The sequence below is a fragment of the Microcaecilia unicolor genome, chromosome 10, assembly GCF_901765095.1.
Source record: "Microcaecilia unicolor chromosome 10, aMicUni1.1, whole genome shotgun sequence".
Lineage (NCBI taxonomy): Eukaryota > Metazoa > Chordata > Amphibia > Gymnophiona > Siphonopidae > Microcaecilia > Microcaecilia unicolor.
Window position 1 is genome coordinate 23,077,399 of NC_044040.1, and position 18,509 is coordinate 23,095,907.

Genomic DNA, 18,509 nt, shown 5'->3' on the forward strand with positions numbered 1-18,509 from the left:
ACTGCTCCTATAATCAGAGCTGGACAGACATATCAAAGAAGGGAGGCTGTACATGACGGCTCCCTGACGAAACCTGGATGGAAAGGAAATTAAAAAGGCCAGGAAAAATTGATCCCCGGTGAGACTTGGATGCAACCAATTGAAGCAAGAGGTTGTCTAAGAGAACACCCTTGTTATCTACAGAAGAAAGCAGTTAGGAGAGATGCTGTTAATGATGTATAAGGATTAGATGGGAAGCAATGAAGAAGAGTGGAAGAGTGGAGGAGTGGCCTAGTGGTTAGGGTGGTGGACTTTGGTCCTGGGGAACTGAGGAACTGAGTTCGATTCCCACTTCAGGCACAGGCAGCTCCTTGTGACTCCATTGCCCCATGTAAGCTGCATTGAGCCTGCCATGAGTGGGAAAGCGCAGGGTACAAATGTAAAAAAAAAAAAAAGTAGCTGTTTGAGATGGTTCCCTTATGAGAGCCAGACTGGAAGAAGGAAGGAGAGTAGTTGTAGTGGGGACAATAGAAATACCGAAATTAAGTACCTTCCATGGCGTTATGGCCCTCTGCAGTGGCATCAGACTGGCCAGATAGCGTTCCTAAAGAAAGAAAAGGTATATGCTGACACACGACAGACCCCCCCCCCCCCCCTGCGTACAGCTTCAGCAGACGGACTGCATTTCTCACACACACACACATCATATTCCTAATGCAGTCACACAGCTGCAGAATCTCCTCGCTCCTAACTAGTTGCAGCTCATACTTAACTCACCAGGGGTATGATGAAGCTCTGGGTGAGTTCTAGCAGGTGGCGCCTGAGGAGGGCGCTCTGTACCTCAGAAGGACGCTTCCTCTGAATGCCCTGCAGGAACAAAACTCAAGTCATAGCCAGTACCATTATGCTCCAAACTGGGACAAGAACCTGACAACGCAGCTGTGGAATGCATTACCGCAGGATCTGAGAAATATTCACGACCTTATCAACTTTCGAAAATCTTTCAAGGCTTTCCTTTTTAACAAGAGCCACCCTAATCCTATATAATAAAACTCACCCTCAACGTTCTGAGGACCCCGACATCACTGTCAGGTCCTCCGGGCACTTCCTTCCGGTTCGAAGCCTTCGTGGTGGTGAAGCCACCGAAAACACTGTGTTGGGGCCCCGCCCTCGCGTCAAACGTGATGACGTCGAGGGCGGAGCGATGGCATCAGTGGCTTCACAATCAACGGAATCAGAAGATTGAAGGTGGCGTGCCGAGGACCGCAACAATGGCGGTCAGTGCCTTCAGAACGCCGAAGGGGTGAGTAGGGAGGGGGGGAGGTTCGGAAAGGAAACCGTGCTAGCGCCCGTTTCATTTGCGCAAGAAACGGGCATGTTTTACTAGTAATCAATAGTAGGAATTCCAAACACATCACTAATTACTTGATAATCTGTATGTTTTATTGAATTGATTATATCCATTTTGTTACACCTGTTCTTTATGTGACCAATTGTTTATCTACTCTTGATTGGCGCCTGTCATGATGTATTATTGTAAGCCACAATGCGTCTGCAAATAGGTGGAAAAATGTGGGATACAAATGCAACAAATAAATAAGACATACAATGAGCTTGATTTCCAAGCTGCACATGGAAGGGATAACAACCACCTAGCAGATAATCAGTGGCGTTCCTAGGGGGGCTGGCACCCGGGGCGGATCGCTGATTCACCCCGCCCCCCGGGTGCAGCGCGGACCCCCCCCCCCCCCCGGCGAAAGGACACCCCCACGAAGGAACGCCGCCGGGGGGGGGGGGGGGGGGGGGGTGCCGCGCGCGCCTGTCCTCTGTTGTTCCATGCTTCTTCTCTGCCCCGGAACAGGAAGTAACCTGTTCCGGGGCAAAGAAGAAGCGTGGAACAACGGAGGGCAGGCGCGCGCGGCACCCCCTCAGCGGTGTGCACCCGGGGCGGACCGCCCCCACCTAGGAACACCACTGCAGATAATAGGCATGTTACTTGTGAGATTATAGTTGTTAGGGCCTAGCTGGTCAAGAGAAAGCGATATGTCCGAGACTCTCTGCAGAGAACTGCTACAAAGTACCAAATAAAATTAAAAGCTGTCACTTAAAAATTCATGCTGGTTTTAAAATGCGTGATGAGTTCTAGGATAAAACTCTTACCTTTAGCAGTCTTTTGATCAGTGTCTTGTCTTTGTGGAGGAAGGTTTTGTAAGATGTGTAGATTCCTACAAATAAAAGAACCAATTTTATCTGTGTTATCAGTAGGTGTGCACCCCTGTCCCTCTTCTGGTATGTTATCATTAAGAAATGCTCTCTTGGTCCTGTGCTACTCTTACAAAAGGCAACCTCTGTCCCATGTTACCCCTAGAAACAATCCCTGTCTCATGTTATCCCTTGGAACACAAACGTTTGACAAACTGGGTGGGTTCCTCTTACCACCACGAAGGGTGAACAACAATTAAAGAGCTCCCTCATTCCCATGAGCACAATGGTGTTTGGAGGTAATTTTGGGCCCTTGTACTAAAAGTACATGTGCAGTTATTGCAGAGGAACAGGCTACTGTGCAATCACATTAAAGGGTTTTTACGGTAACTTGCCTGTTTCCATGCATTAAACTGTGCACTGCTGAATTTTTCTGAAAGAGGGTGTGGATGGGCAAAGTGGGCATGGATGTGTGAGCCCACTAGGGACAGAGAAAGTACCTGCATATAATGTGTACTGCACTGCATACGCCTATAGAGGTAAGTAGTAAGAGTAGTAGTTAGCTAGTGCGTTACACTTACTGAACACTAACTGGCAAGCGCACAGTTAATGAGGGAGCACTTATCACCTCCTAAGTGCTTCCACGGTAACTATGTCCGGGTATCGTGTGCTGATTACCACTTTAATGCGCAACCAGAATTAGAAAAAGCTGGTTCCACCCTCACATAAAATTTGTGGCTGCTTCACACTATATTCCTGCATTAAGCTGTGGTAACTACATATTTTATGTTTAATAAAAGGGCCCCTTTATAAGTGACAAGAGTGTAAAACACTGTTTTACACACTCTCATGAGGGCCTTTATAAAAGAGTCCCGTCCCCAGTATATATGTTCATAAAAGTAGGTGCAAGGAAAATATAAAAATATACCACTTTTTTTTTTTCAAATACGATATATGCAGCGCAGAACAGGGACTGGATTGGCCTGTATGCATGGATCTTATAAAATATGGGGTTGATATTTAAAAGGACTTGGCGGGTAGCAGCACCTGCTTCCTGGATAAGTCCCACTGCGACACACATTCAGCGGTGCTAGCTGGATAGTGCCATTGAAAATATTTGAAGACCCGCTTCAACACTATCCGGATAGTCCAAATATCCAGGATATTTCCAGCGCTGCCACCTAGATAACTAGCTGAATAACTTAGGACAGAAAAAAGGCCAACCTAAACATCACCACTCTCTAGACAGTGCTGCCACCTCATCCATCTGGTTACTTAGCATAAATAGGTAAGTATTGCCATACTGGGACAGACCAAAGGTCCATCAAGCCCAGCATCCTGTTTCCAACAGTGGCCAATCCAGGTCACAAATACCTGGCAAGATCCCCAAAAAGTACATTTTATACTGCTTATCCCAGAAATAGTGGATTTTCCCCAAGTCCATTTAATAATGGTCTATGGACTTTTCCTTTAGGAAGCCGTCCAAACCTTTTTTAAACTCCGCTAAGCTAACCGCCTTTACCACATTCTCTGGCAACGAATTCAAGCAGCCATTATTTGGATATGGATATTTAATATCCTGATTTTTCTGCCTGGCAGCCAGCGTTTAAAAAAAAAAAAAAAAAAGACTCATGGGATCAATATTGGGGGGGGGGGGGGGGGGGGGGGGGGGGGGGGGGGGGGGGGGAGGGGAGATACAGGTATAAGTGCCAAGTCTCGCCAGGATACAGTGGCGTAGGAAGGGGGGGGGGGGGCGGTCCGCCCCGGGTGCACGCCACTGGGGGGTGTCAGCTCCGCGCTGGTGCACTGCCCTCTCTGCCCCGGAACAGGTTACTTCCTGTTCCGGGACAGAGAGAGCAGTGAACCAGCGTGGAGCCGACACACCCCAGCAACGTGCAGTCGGGGCGGATCGGCTCTCCCGCCCGTCCCTCGCCGCAGGTATGCGCTCCGGGGGGGAGGTATGCACTCTGGGGGGGCGGGGGGCACTCCAGCGGGAGGAGGGTGCGCCATGCTGCACCCGGGGGGGGGGGGTGTGCAGCGGCAACCCGCCCCGGGTGTCAGCTCCCCTCGCTATGGCTCTGCCAGGATATATATACATAGAATTAAATACATAAACAATTACTTGTGACCCAGAGTAGGTACAATGTATGGCAGCTTATATCTTCCCTTTACAAAGTGCTACATATGCATCTACTACTACTGTGAGTCTTCACCTATAAAATTACCTGGTTTAGTGTCTAAGGTTTTCAACTTTGTTAGCTTCTTCACTTTGACCTGTTTGGGTAAATCACCTGCCGAGAGATCCAAGATATATATATATGATACGATATATGTTTTGGTATCTGTATTACCTGTTAAATTCTATTTATAGCATCTATGCTGCATAAACTCATTATCAGGCATGTACTACAGAGGCTGCAGGCTTTTGCCAAAGCTAGAATCTGGTGTGTGCACGGCTGTGGGTCACTATAAATCAGGCTGACTGCCCTGCAGGAGAGCTCTGCTTCCTATGGGATGTGCAAATTGCTCAGACCACTTATATAACCTTGTTGTAGAATGCCTTGGATGAATTTCTTTCAAAAAGGTGGGAAATAAATCATAACAAACAAATTTTACTCTCGCTTACACACTGCGCATACATGCGTTCGTCACTCCTTGTATTCCCACTGTGATTCATCTTTGTTTAGCTTCAGCAGCACCGTATATACTGCATTACAGATTAATAAAGTAAAAAAAAAAAAAAAATCAGATACTGCCTCACCTCCACCTCTTACCTGACATCTTGAGCTCCCCCAACCGGATAATGTGCGGCCACTGCTGGAGTGTTTTAATAAAGAAAGGATTTGTTACACCTAGGATAATGTTTGGTCTAGAGAGAAAGGAGGTAAAAAAAAAAAAAAAAAAAAGGCGACAAAGCATAAATGACTTTAATTAAAAAAAAAAAAAAAAAAAGATTTTGCCATCCAGTTCGCCTTCAGCAAGGCCACAACTGAATATGGTCCCACCTGCAGATTAGTCCTGCCACACCCTCTTGCACGTCATTCTATCTCCATCCCAACTTAATTATCTTAAACACACTTATGCCCAGGTGATTGAAAGCCCCGCGCTGTTCCAAACAGCGCTCTAAAAATAGCGCTGGAACAGCGCAGGGCTTTACCTCCCCTATGATCAGAGATAATAGCGTGCAAATTTATGCACGCTATTATCTCTGATCACAGGGTAAAGTGCGGGAGGATTGTGCCTGAGTGAATCCTCCCGCACTTGGGAGGCCTCTGGCCCAGGAATCACTCACTCTTTCACATCCTTTCATAAAACACTCTGGGTTTTTATTCCAAACCAGAGAAGGCTACTGGACAACAAATAGAAAATAATTAAAGAAGATATAAATGGATCCGAGGACGTCTTTCAGCAAAAAAAAATAAAAATAAAAAAATAATAAAAATTTAATCAACCTCTTGCCTCCTCCTTTCAGGCAAAGAATCATATAAACCCCCTTCAGGATCTCATATGTCAAGCAATAGCTTTCCTCTCTTTAATTAGCCGGATGGATTTCTGCCTCCCCGAACACTCCTCTGGTTCTTTTACTCCTCATATACTACTTTAGAGAGATACCTTATTTCCATTATGAAGGAAAGAAAGAATCTCTCCTCCTTTCCTAGAAATATCCTAGGAGTGCGGTGCCCTTAGCTGATTCTATGGCTCTCGTGGGTTTGACAACAGCCCGGACTCATGGAGTCCTTATATAATCCCCATCCTTACGGAAAAAGGAAGCAGCTTTTTGTTGCTGATCTCATACAGCTGAACCCTCAAGCTTGCAAAATTCCTCCGTTTTTAACACACAGCACAAAAAGAAAAAAATATTAGATACTGGTTCTAGGGTTCTCTACATCAGGGGCGTAGCCAGACTTCGACGGGAGGGGGGTCCCGAGTCCGAGGTGAGGGGGCAACCCTCTTGACCCCCCCCTTCCTGCCACATACCTTTGCTGGCGGGGGACCCCAACCCCCACCAGCCGAAGTCCTCTTCTCAGCCGCGCGGCGTTGCCGAATGATCTGATCAAGTTTGAATCTGTTTCTGTGCGTGTGTCTGACGTCCTGACGTCAGATGCACGCACAGAAACTTGATCAGATCATTCAGCAAGCAACGCCGCATGGCCGAGAAGAGGACTTCGGTTGGCGGGGGTTGGGGTCCAGGGCCAAATCAACGGGGGCCTATGCCCCCGTGGCCCCATGATAGCTATGCCCCTGCTCTACATATGTGTTCTCCAAGCCTCATGCATGGGATAAACATAAAGGAATCCTGTTCAGAAGGAATTGATCCTCAGAAGCTTAACTGAGATTGGGTGGCAGAGCCGATGGTGGGAGGCGGGGCTAGTGCTGGGCAAGACTTCCACGGTCTGTACCCTGAAAATGGCAGATACAAATCAAGGTAAGGTATACACAAAAAGTAGCACATATGAGTTTATCTTGTTGGGCAGACTGGATGGACCGTGCAGGTCTTTTTCTGCCGTCATCTACTATGTTGGGGTACTAACACGGTCTATGTTAAATTTAGTCACGTGTTCCTTGTGAGTGATACCAGCTGCTTAAGAGGCTTGTTGTATCTGCGGAACCTGCTTTTCTTTTTTCACTGGGTACTTACGGAGCCTGTGTCCTGGTGGTATATTCTTTGAACTCATTGTCATGGATGGTGAAGTATGGGCGATAGTCACAGCAGTACTTGAGTGGAGCAATGCAACTACAGCAGGACAGAAAAAAAAGTCAATTTATATTACCAAGGTTTCATCATACAGATGACTCTGCCCATATGCCTCCCATGTTCTCCTTTCGGTCACTGTAGTTTAACTTAATCCCATTCCCAGAGATCTGTAGGTGTGTCCCTCCAACCCTCTCCTCAACTCTGACAATGGGATCAGCGATAGAAACTTGAAGAATATAAACATATCTACAAATTATCTGGATTTAGATATTTCCATTCATTATAGAATCAAAGCTGTGTACCAAAGACAATGGCATTATTCCCTTACCCTTAATTGTTCTGTTTACCTGTCTTATCTAGATTGTAAGCTCTTTCAGCAGGGACTGTCTTTTTGTGTATGGTGTACAGCGCTGCGTATGCCTTGTAGCGCTATAGAAATGATAAGTAGTAGTCTAATATGAAGTTATCCTTAACAGAATGTAATAGCACAAGCAACAGGAGTAGAAAAGAAAATCAAAACGGCACTCTAAAACGTCATTTACATAAACTAAAATATATTAGAACTAGAGAGAAGAAAAAAAATCATGTAGCCTTATGGAATAGAGACTCCTCTTACAAAGGCGCGCTGAAAAATGGCTTGCGGTAGTGTAGGCGTGGGTTCTGGGAGCCCGCCAATCCATTTTTTAGTGCGCCTGTAAAAAAGGCCTCTTTTTTTTTTTTTTTTTTGCTGAAAATGGACGTGTGGCAAAATCAAAATTGAAGCATCCATTTTGGGTCTGAGACCTTATCGCCAGCTGTTGACCTAGTGGTAAAGAATCTGGGCGGTAATGACTTACGCACGTCAAATGCCACTTGGCACGCTTCCGAAAATAAAAAATATTTTTGGGATGAGCGCCAAATATGAAATTAGCAAAAGAACCACGTGGTAGTCAGGCAGTAACTTCATTTTGGTGCACATTGGCCACGCGTAGACGCTTACGCGGCTTAGTAAAAAGGAGCCCTTAGTGGTTCAAGAAGTGGTTACCCTTATGGAACGTAGATGGTCAACAGGGCTTAGTGGTTAGCCCTGCAGGGGTCAATGTTTTAATTTTCCATATTGCACATGGGTCCTTCCCTCCCTCCGCCCAACACCAATTGTAGCTAATTTTCAAAAGGAAACAAATGTAGGCAAAACTGCAAGTGCATTAGAAACAGTCAACCCACAGGAGCAGTTTACTCCTCCAACCTAAAAACATACCTTTCTCCCCAGAAGTATAGGGTCCTAGGAATTCTAAACCGGAGTCTAGAATTTTTATTATTCCACTATCCTAACCCCAAAAGGGTTAAATACAAAAATGACTTAGTCCGTACTTTTGCATATTAGGCTGCTGCTCATTGTCGTAATATTAGAAGTCAGGCTAATGATGTCACATTTCAGAAGTTGTTAAAATCTTTTTTATTTACAGTGGGGGAAATAAGTATTTGATCCCTTGCTGATTTTGTAAGTTTGCCCACTGACAAAGACATGAGCAGCCCATAATTGAAGGGTAGGTTATTGGTAACAGTGAGAGATAGCACATCACAAATTAAATCCGGAAAATCACATTGTGGAAAGTATATGAATTTATTTGCATTCTGCAGAGGGAAATAAGTATTTGATCCCCCACCAACCAGTAAGAGATCTGGCCCCTACAGACCAGGTAGATGCTCCAAATCAACTCGTTACCTGCATGACAGACAGCTGTCGGCAATGGTCACCTGTATGAAAGACACCTGTCCACAGACTCAGTGAATCAGTCAGACTCTAACCTCTACAAAATGGCCAAGAGCAAGGAGCTGTCTAAGGATGTCAGGGACAAGATCATACACCTGCACAAGGCTGGAATGGGCTACAAAACCATCAGTAAGACGCTGGGCGAGAAGGAGACAACTGTTGGTGCCATAGTAAGAAAATGGAAGAAGTACAAAATGACTGTCAATCGACAAAGATCTGGGGCTCCACGCAAAATCTCACCTCGTGGGGTATCCTTGATCATGAGGAAGGTTAGAAATCAGCCTACAACTACAAGGGGGGAACTTGTCAATGATCTCAAGGCAGCTGGGACCACTGTCACCACGAAAACCATTGGTAACACATTACGACATAACGGATTGCAATCCTGCAGTGCCCGCAAGGTCCCCCTGCTCCGGAAGGCACATGTGACGGCCCGTCTGAAGTTTGCCAGTGAACACCTGGATGATGCCGAGAGTGATTGGGAGAAGGTGCTGTGGTCAGATGAGACAAAAATTGAGCTCTTTGGCATGAACTCAACTCGCCGTGTTTGGAGGAAGAGAAATGCTGCCTATGACCCAAAGAACACCGTCCCCACTGTCAAGCATGGAGGTGGAAATGTTATGTTTTGGGGGTGTTTCTCTGCTAAGGGCACAGGACTACTTCACCGCATCAATGGGAGAATGGATGGGGCCATGTACCGTACAATTCTGAGTGACAACCTCCTTCCCTCCGCCAGGGGCCTTAAAAATGGGTCGTGGCTGGGTCTTCCAGCACGACAATGACCCAAAACATACAGCCAAGGCAACAAAGGAGTGGCTCAGGAAGAAGCACATTAGGGTCATGGAGTGGCCTAGCCAGTCACCAGACCTTAATCCCATTGAAAACTTATGGAGGGAGCTGAAGCTGCGAGTTGCCAAGCGACAGCCCAGAACTCTTAATGATTTAGAGATGATCTGCAAAGAGGAGTGGACCAAAATTCCTCCTGACATGTGTGCAAACCTCATCATCAACTACAGAAGACGTCTGACCGCTGTGCTTGCCAACAAGGGTTTTGCCACCAAGTATTAGGTCTTGTTTGCCAGAGGGATCAAATACTTATTTCCCTCTGCAGAATGCAAATAAATTCATATACTTTCCACAATGTGATTTTCCGGATTTAATTTGTGATGTGCTATCTCTCACTGTTACCAATAACCTACCCTTCAATTATGGGCTGCTCATGTCTTTGTCAGTGGGCAAACTTACAAAATCAGCAAGGGATCAAATACTTATTTCCCCCACTGTAGAAATTATCTGATTAAATTTATTAGGATTTATTAAATGCCTTTATAAAGAGATTCACCCAAGGCGGTGAATCTCTTCATAAATAAATGATTGTTATACAGTCTTGCTTTTTCATTTTTAATATGATTTTTTTTCCATGTCATTTTTAATCTTATACATTATGCTTTTTCTACTGTAATATTCATGAGAATACCCAGTCTTTTTGACATGTAAGCCACACTGAACTCAGGAGGTATGTGTGGGGTATAAGTGTCCTGCAATGTAATGTCACAAGGTCTAGGTCACAGCCACGAGTTATTCTTAGATTCAAGACAGGCATATCCAAACACAACCCTCAGGCACAGTGTACAGTGCAAGTATGATTACATCAGCAAGTCAGCACTGCAGATGGACATAAGCTAATTATGACCTGGGGGGTGTCTTCCTCCCACACATGTGACCTGGACTGGCCTCTGATGGAAACAAGCAAGTAAGCAGGCCGGGGGTGGGGGACAGCACAAGCCAGGCTTTGTCTCTCTGCGACCCTGCTCCTCCCCCCAAAATACAAACCTGGTCAGAGCAAGGACGGTTTCTGAAGAAATAGTGGGAGAAGGTGCCATAACAACTACCGGCTCCCCCAACAGCATCAGCTCCCACAACATCTGGATGTGAATTAGGACTGGCTGGAAACATCTGTCAAAACAGAGGGGAAACAGAGGAACCGAGTATTAAGACTGAAATGGACTAGAGCAGTAATTTCCAAATCTGTTCTAGAGGACCACAGTCAAATGGGTTTTTCAGGATATCCACCATGAAAATTCATCAGATAGAACTGCAGATCTACTTCATGAATATTAGCACATAAGCACCGCCACGCTGGGAAAAGACCAAAGGTCCATCAAGCCCAGCACTCTGTCTCCGACAGCGGCCAATCCAGGCCCCAAGAACCTGGCAAAAACCCAAAATGTAATAAAGGTCAATGGACTTTTCCTTCAGGAATCTATCCAGACCCCCCTTTAAACTCAGCACTATTTATTGTGGATATCCTGGAAACCTGACTAACTGGTGAACCACTGGTCTAGGGTATAGTACATCACATCTAAGATTGACAGACAATTTACTTCAGTAGAGTTGAGAAGGATCTGCGAGTCAAGGCACATGTCAACATCAATAACAAAGGGAGGGTCTTCCTAGCTAATGATATGGAACCAGGTCAAAAGGGAGGACCTGCAAGTTCATAGTTTTAGAAATACTACCTATGCCAATTCAGCCCAGAGTAGACAGTGGTTTGTAGGCCGCTGGCAGCTGCAGGTTGAATTAAGCCTGGATAGTCAATGCTGGGCCATGTCTGGTCTCTGGCATTAAACATGTCTGGTTACTTGGAAGTTAAGCAGACTGGTATTCAGACCACTTCCTGGCAGTGGCGTTCCGTGCTTGGCTGACACCCGGGGCGGATCGCCGCTGCGTGCACCCCCTGGGTGCAGTGCAACACGGCGCCCCCCCTGGCGTCGGCACCCCCCTGGCGTGGACCCTGGCGTCGGCGCACCCCCCCCCGGCGCAGCGCCTCTCACTCCCCCTGACAGTCCCCACCTGCCTACCAGCTGAGCTCCGGCCGGCACCGCCAATCTGCAGCGCTGCTGACTTTAAATTAAGAAAACCGTCTCGTCGTTGGCCCTTCACTACTGAGTCCCGCCTTCTGATATAACTTCCTATTTCCTCGAGGGTGGGACTCAGTAGTGAAGGGCCAACGACGTGATGGTTTTCTTCATTTAAAGTCAGCAGCGCTGCAGATTGGAGGTGCCGGCCGGAGCTCAGCTGGTAGGCAGGTGGGGACTGTCGGGGGAGGGGGGAATGAGAGGCGCTGCGCCGGGGGGGGGGGGTGGACGGAGCACCCCCCCACCCGTTGACAGCCGGGGCGGCCCGCCCCCACTGCCCTGCCCTTGCTACGCCACTGCTTCCTGGTTAACTTTGCAGATAAAATTTAGGACCGTCTTTTCGCTGCCCTAACTTTAAGCCCTTACTTCACTGGTCAGCAGACTGAATATCACTGCTTACCAGTTAAGTGCAGGCTCCGCACAAACTCTGCTTTGGCATTTACAGGACAGTACAGCGGCAGTCAGATGTCATTCAGTGGTACAACCCACTTAAGTGCTGCTGAATATTGCCAGATGTCCAGCTCAGTGGGGTTTAATAGGGCAGGAGTCTCTCCTCCCGTTAAACTCTTTTCAATACTGGGCCTTAAGTATCTAACTCAAATGTGTTTCAGGGAAAAGTGGATTTAGGAATTCTGGGGGACATTTTAGGGAAAATGCAGTCAGTGTTGGAATGAGGACTACATTTGAACAATACGAAGCACATGTAATGAAGAAGAGGTAAAAAGAATGAGCTACCTGGAGTTCTGATTAAACTGAAGGCAGGAGAAACTAACTAACTGAAATGAGATAGCCAGATGCAGGAGAGAGGAGGTAACCAAGGATGATTACAAGGATGGCAAAGGAAAAGGGACAAAAAGAGAAAATACAAAGGAGACTCTGGAGGTACCAGGTAACCAAAAATTGTAAGTAAGGCAAAAGAGACAAAGGAGACTCTTAAGCAAACTTTACTTAAATGACAACAACAACAACCAACCACAATCTCACTCAGCTCAAGTGAATCAGGAGGAATAGATGTAATGAGATTCACAAATCTAGCCAAAACATAAATCCATTCTTTTCCAACAGCATTCAGCAAAAACCACAAAGATTACACGAAAAAGTCATGAGCGTTCCAGACAAAACTGGAGAATTAGAACAAAAAACAATATTTGATATTAAAAAAATGGATTAACTTGGAGAAGAAGTTGATATAATCTCATGTCTACCTGGTAAATACTGTAAATTATGCATTTTTTGAAAATGGCATGCAAGGGGAAAAGAGTGGGATTTGCACTTGAAGAAACGCAATTCAAGTCTGATTCATCAGTGAGAATACCGGAGGACAAACCGAGAAGGGGGTGGAGGCTTTCTGGGTAGAAATTAGAATCAAGACAGTCAGTTCATAAAATAACAAAAAATACTTGACCAGGTGGACAGGTTAGCCACAATGGAACAAATAACGATTTATGGTTCAAAATCTACACACTGCTGGGTATTAATTAGGCAGTCTTCCAGCTCAGGTTCTCTCTATATGTTTTTTTTTAAATGTATTTTTGTTTGATCTGTTTTGTATGTTTTGAATTATTATATATGTTTTTATGATGTAAGCCGCTTAGGGATAGGCGGGATATACATTTGTAAAATAAAATAAATATTAAACTAAGTTAAACAAATTACTTATTTTATTTATTTTTGTTACATTTGTACCCTGCACTTTCCCACTCATGGCAGGCTCAATGCAGCTTACATATTGTATACAGGTACTTATTTGTACCTGGGGCAATGGAGGGTTAAGTGACTTGCCCAGAGTTACAAGGAGCTGCCTGTGCCTGAAGTGGGAATCGAACTCAGTTCCTCAGGACCAAAGTCCACCACCCTAACCACTAGGCCACTCCTCCACTGTTGCTACTATTGGAGATTCTACATGGAATGTTGCTATTCCACTAGCAACATTCCATGTAGAAGTCGGCCCTTGCAGATCACCAATGTGGCCGCGCAGGCTTCTGCTTCTGTGAGTCTGACATCCTGCACATACGTGTAGAAGTCGGCCCTTGCAGATCACCAATGTGGCCGCGCAGGCTTCTGCGAGTCTGACGTCCTGCACGCAGCCTTCTACATGGAATGTTGCTAGTGGAATAGCAACATTCCATGTAGAATCTCCAATAGTAGCAACATTCCATGTAGAATCTCCAATAGTATCTATTTTATTTTTGTTACATTTGTACCCTGCGCTTTCCCACTCATGGCAGGCTCAATGCGGCTTACATGGGGCAATGGAGGGTTAAGTGACTTGCCCAGAGTCACAAGGAGCTGCCTGTGCCTGAAGTGGGAATCGAACTCAGTTCCTCAGGACCAAAGTCCACCACCCTAATCACTAGGCCACTCCTCCACTCTGATGGGGGGGGGGAGGCCTTGCATGAGGGATGGGGGTTGTGCAAACTAAGCTACAGGAGCCCCCAATCCTGCTCAAAACTAAGGAAGGCACAGACTGCCACTAAGCTTTGGGCCCTCCTCCCAAATTTCTGCCCTGGGTCCCAGAATGTATCACACCACCCCTAAAAAAGAACAGTTATGACTCAGTCTGGTATATAGGGGTTACTCTGAATTCAGTACTTCTATAATCAAAATGTTTCTTCACAAATAAAGTGCTTACTTTGTGGTCAACTGATACAATTAAAAAAGTACAAGAGTTGCTAAAAACACACAAAAACCCCCAAAAACATACAGAATGGAGAGCCTTTTCACTGCTGCTTTTGGCTCCTAGCCACAATTGCCCTCCCCTTGTCCCTTCTTACCCATTACTTCCCTCACCCGTAACTGTCTTGTCTGTCTGTATTATTTAGATTGTAAGCTCTTTTGAGCAGGGACTGTCTCTTTGTATCAGGTGTTCCGCGCTGCGTGCGTCTGGTAGCGCTATACAAATGCTATTAATAATAATAAGTAGAGGAGTAGCCTAATGGTTACAGAAGCGGACAGAAAATCAGGAAAGTCTGGTTCAGATCTTAACTGTGGTTCCTTATGATCCTGGACAGGTCATCTAACCCTCCATTGCCTCGGGTATAAAACTTTGATTGTAAGCCTTCTGGGGACAGGAAAATACCTTGCCTCAAACGACAACTGAAAAAGATGCGAGCTAAATCTGAAATCTCTTTCCTTCCCCCTTTTCTCCCACTTTGTGTCTATGGCAGAGGTTCTCAACCCAGTACTCAGGGCATATCTAGCCAGTCTCATTTCAGGATCTCATAAGTACATAAGTAATGCCACACTGGGAAAAGACCAAAGGTCCATCGAGCCCAGCATCCTGTCCACGACAGCGGCCAATCCATGCCAAGAGCACCTGGCGAGCTTCCCAAACGTACTAACATTCTATACATGTTATTCCTGGAATTGTGGATTTTTCCCAAGTCCATTTAGTAGTGGTTTATGGACTTGTCCTTTAGGAAACCGTCTAGCCCCCTTTTAAACTCTGCTAAGCTAACCACCTTCACCACGTTCTCCGGCAACGAATTCCAGAGTTTAATTATGCGTTGGGTGAAGAAATATTTTCTCCGATTTGTTATAATTTACTACACTGTAGTTTCATCGCATGCCCCCTAGTCCTAGTATTTTTGGAAAGCGTGAACAGACGCTTCACATCCACCTGTTCCACTCCACTCCAACAAGGAATGCACACGAGACAGATTTGCATACAATGAGGCACTACATGCAAATGTATCTCATGAGACTGGCTAAGTGTGTCCTGGACAATGGTTTGAGAAACTCTGCTCGTTGGGAATAATGTTTACATACACAGGGCCTCAAGTTAGGTAAAAAAAAAAACCCCAAATCTTTTTCCTGCTCTGGTCTAGCATGCTTGATAAACATCTGTGGAACCTGCAGGAATGCCGCACTGTCCAAAACCTGCTGCAGGGGACACCTCAGTTATGAAACTTGCTTCAACTTGTACAGCAGCAGTTAGTATCGTTGGGCCTACTTTATGCAATGTAGTCTCACTGGAGAGTCACTCTGAAGTCAACCACTCTTCCTTTCAGAAGCAATTAACGGTTGGGGCTTTTCCCCCCCAGGCCCTTTCATGATTTCCACAGTTCCTTTTGGTTTCTCCCTTACTGTTGGTTATGACTGATTATTGCTCCAGGATCAAGAATGAAGGTCCATATGTCACATTTTGGAAGACTGAAAGGTGGGAGTGGATTTAATGACTGGTACTGGTTTTCCTCATATTGCTTATCAATAGAAATCAAACAAAACAAAACATGGAAAAGAAAATAAGATGATACCTTTTTTATTGGACATAAGTTATGTCCAATAAAAAAGGTTAATACATTTCTTGATTAGCTTTCGAAGGTTGCCCTTCTTCGTCAGATCGGACGAAGAAGGGCAACCTTCGAAAGCTAATCAAGAAATGTATTAAGTTATGTCCAATAAAAAAGGTATCATCTTATTTTCTTTCCATGTTTTATTTTCTTTGATTTCTATTGATAACCTTTAAGAGTGGACTAACACGGCCACCACACCTCTCTCCTCATATTGCTGAATGTATTGTATTACAGTTGTCTTTTATGTACTTAAGATGTTGTAATACTGTCTTATTTTAACTTGCCTTGGGGTTTTTGGAATGGAAAGATAAAGAGATGAGGAGGCTCATTTTCAAAGCTCATACACTTACAAAGTTACATAGGTTACTAGCAGGCTCATTTTCGAAAGAGATGGACGTCCAAAAAGTGACACAAATCGGCACTTGGACGTCCAAATCGGTATAATCGAAACCGCATTTTGGACGTCTTTCTCAGAAGTCCATCGCAAGGACGTCCAAATCTCAAGGGGGCGTATCGGAGACGCGTTCAAGGCGGGGCTTGGGCGTTCCTAGGACTTGGACATCTTTGAGCCATAATGGAACAAAGCAAAGACGTCCAGGACGAAAACTTGGATGTTTTCACTTAGGCCTGTTTTTATTACGAATAAAGCACAAAAAGGTGCCCGAAATGACCAGATGACCACTGGAGAGAATCGGGGAATGACCTCCCCTTACTCCCCCAGTGGTCACTAACCCCTTCCCACCCTCAAAAAAACATGATTAAAAAGATTACTTGCCAGCCTCTATGCCAGTCTCAGATGTCATACTCAGGTCCATGACAGCGCATGCAGGTCCCTGGAGTAGTTCAGCAGTAGGTGCAGCCCATACCCCCTCCCGTTACACTTGTGGAAGAAACAGCGAGCCTGCTTTTAATATACCTAAAAATATTTACTGCGTTTTGGTCTCCAACGCAATCTTTTTTTTCGAAGTCCCTCTTACCCTTCCTTATCAGTGCTTTGCATTTGAATCAACATTCCTTATGCTGTTTCTTATTATTTTCAGTCGGTTCCTTCTTCCATTTTCTGAAGGATTTTCTTTTAGCTCTAATAGCTTCCTTCACCTCACTTTATAACCATGCCGGCTGTCGTTTGGCCTTCCGTCCTCCTTTTTTAATACGAAGAATATATTTGGCCTGGGCTTCCAGGATGCTGTTTCTGAACAGCATCTATGCCTGATGTAAAGTTTTGGCCCTCGCAGCTGCTCCTCTAAGCTTTTTTTTCACCGTTCATTTTATCATAGTCTCCTTTTTTAAAGTTAAATGCTAACGTATTTGATTTCCTATGTATACTTACTTCAAAGCTAATGTTCCCATTGTTTCCCACCCTGATCTCTCATTTTTTTTAATGCTAAAAATAAATAATAATTTATTTTATTTGATCTGGCAGGGCCTATTGCTTTGCTCTTGAACCCATGCTTATTCTTACTAATCATTTTTCCTATCCTCTATAAGTACTGTTATCATACTACTACTACTTAGCATTTCTATAGCGCTGCCAGGGTTACGCAGCGCTGTACAAGTTTAAACATGGGGAAGGACGGTCCCTGCTCAAGAGAGCTTACAATCTAAAGGTAACAAACTATGTAGTCAGTGTAGGTATCATGAATGGGGAAGGTGGTTAGGTGCCAAAAGCAAGGGAGAAGAGATGGGCTTTGAGTAAGGACTTGAAAATGGGCAGGGAGGGCGCATGGCGTATGGGCTCGGGAAGTCTGTTCCAGGCATAAGGTGATGCGAGGCAGAAGGGGCGGAGTCTGGAGTTATGATGGCTTCCGGTATTCTCCTTGCAAGGAGCATCAGGCTGCCCAGTCTATAATTGTTGATTCTCTCTTGGACTCATTTGGAAACATGGGCACTACACGTGCCTTTCACCAGTCATAAGAAACCTGTACATTCCTGAAAAAATAAACGTCAAGAAACCAAGCCAGTCATTTTCCACAGTGTTCATCTGGTCCCGGTGCCTTACTGATTTTCACTTTGTTCAACTCTCTTTCTTACCTGCTTCTGAGGTATGAAAACCTGATTCTGGATAACACTAGGGTGAAACTCTCTTTCTTACCTGGTTCTGAGTTATGAAACCTGATTCTGGATAACGTTAGGGTGAAACTCTCTTTCTTACCCGCTTCTGAGTTATGAAAACCTGATTCTGGATAACACTAGGGTGAAACTCTCTTTCTTACCTGCTTCTGAGTTATGAAACCTGATTCTGGATAACGTTAGAGTGAAACTCTCTTTCTTACCCGCTTCTGAGTTATGAAAACCTGATTCTGGATAACGTTAGAGTGAAACTCTCTTTCTTACCCGCTTCTGAGTTATGAAAACCTGATTCTGGATAACGTTAGGGTGAAACTCTCTTTCTTACCCGCTTCTGAGTTATGAAAACCTGATTCTGGATAACGTTAGGGTGAAACTCTCTTTCTTACCTGGTTCTGAGTTATGAAACCTGATTCTGGATAACGTTAGGGTGAAACTCTCTTTCTTACCTGCTTCTGAGTTATGAAACCTGATTCTGGATAACGTTAGAGTGAAACTCTCTTTCTTACCCGCTTCTGAGTTATGAAAACCTGATTCTGGATAATGTTAGGGTGAAACTCTCTTTCTTACCCGCTTCTGAGTTATGAAAACCTGATTCT

The 18,509-nt window shown here is 45.1% G+C and overlaps 1 protein-coding gene across 3 annotated transcripts in view; it reads right to left on the bottom strand.

Annotated features, from left to right (window-relative positions):
• DENND6B (DENN domain containing 6B) overlaps positions 1-18,509 on the bottom strand; it is a 68,271-nt gene that overhangs the window by 22,015 nt on the left and 27,747 nt on the right. For all 3 annotated transcript variants that reach the window (XM_030216532.1, XM_030216533.1, XM_030216534.1), the window contains exons 10-16: positions 10,464-10,586; positions 6,821-6,916; positions 4,956-5,050; positions 4,407-4,472; positions 2,140-2,204; positions 757-846; positions 530-583 (exon numbers count right to left, since the gene is read on the bottom strand). In XM_030216532.1, coding sequence (XP_030072392.1) covers positions 530-583; positions 757-846; positions 2,140-2,204; positions 4,407-4,472; positions 4,956-5,050; positions 6,821-6,916; positions 10,464-10,586 — 589 coding nt within the window. The remainder of the gene's footprint in view (positions 1-529; positions 584-756; positions 847-2,139; positions 2,205-4,406; positions 4,473-4,955; positions 5,051-6,820; positions 6,917-10,463; positions 10,587-18,509) is intronic.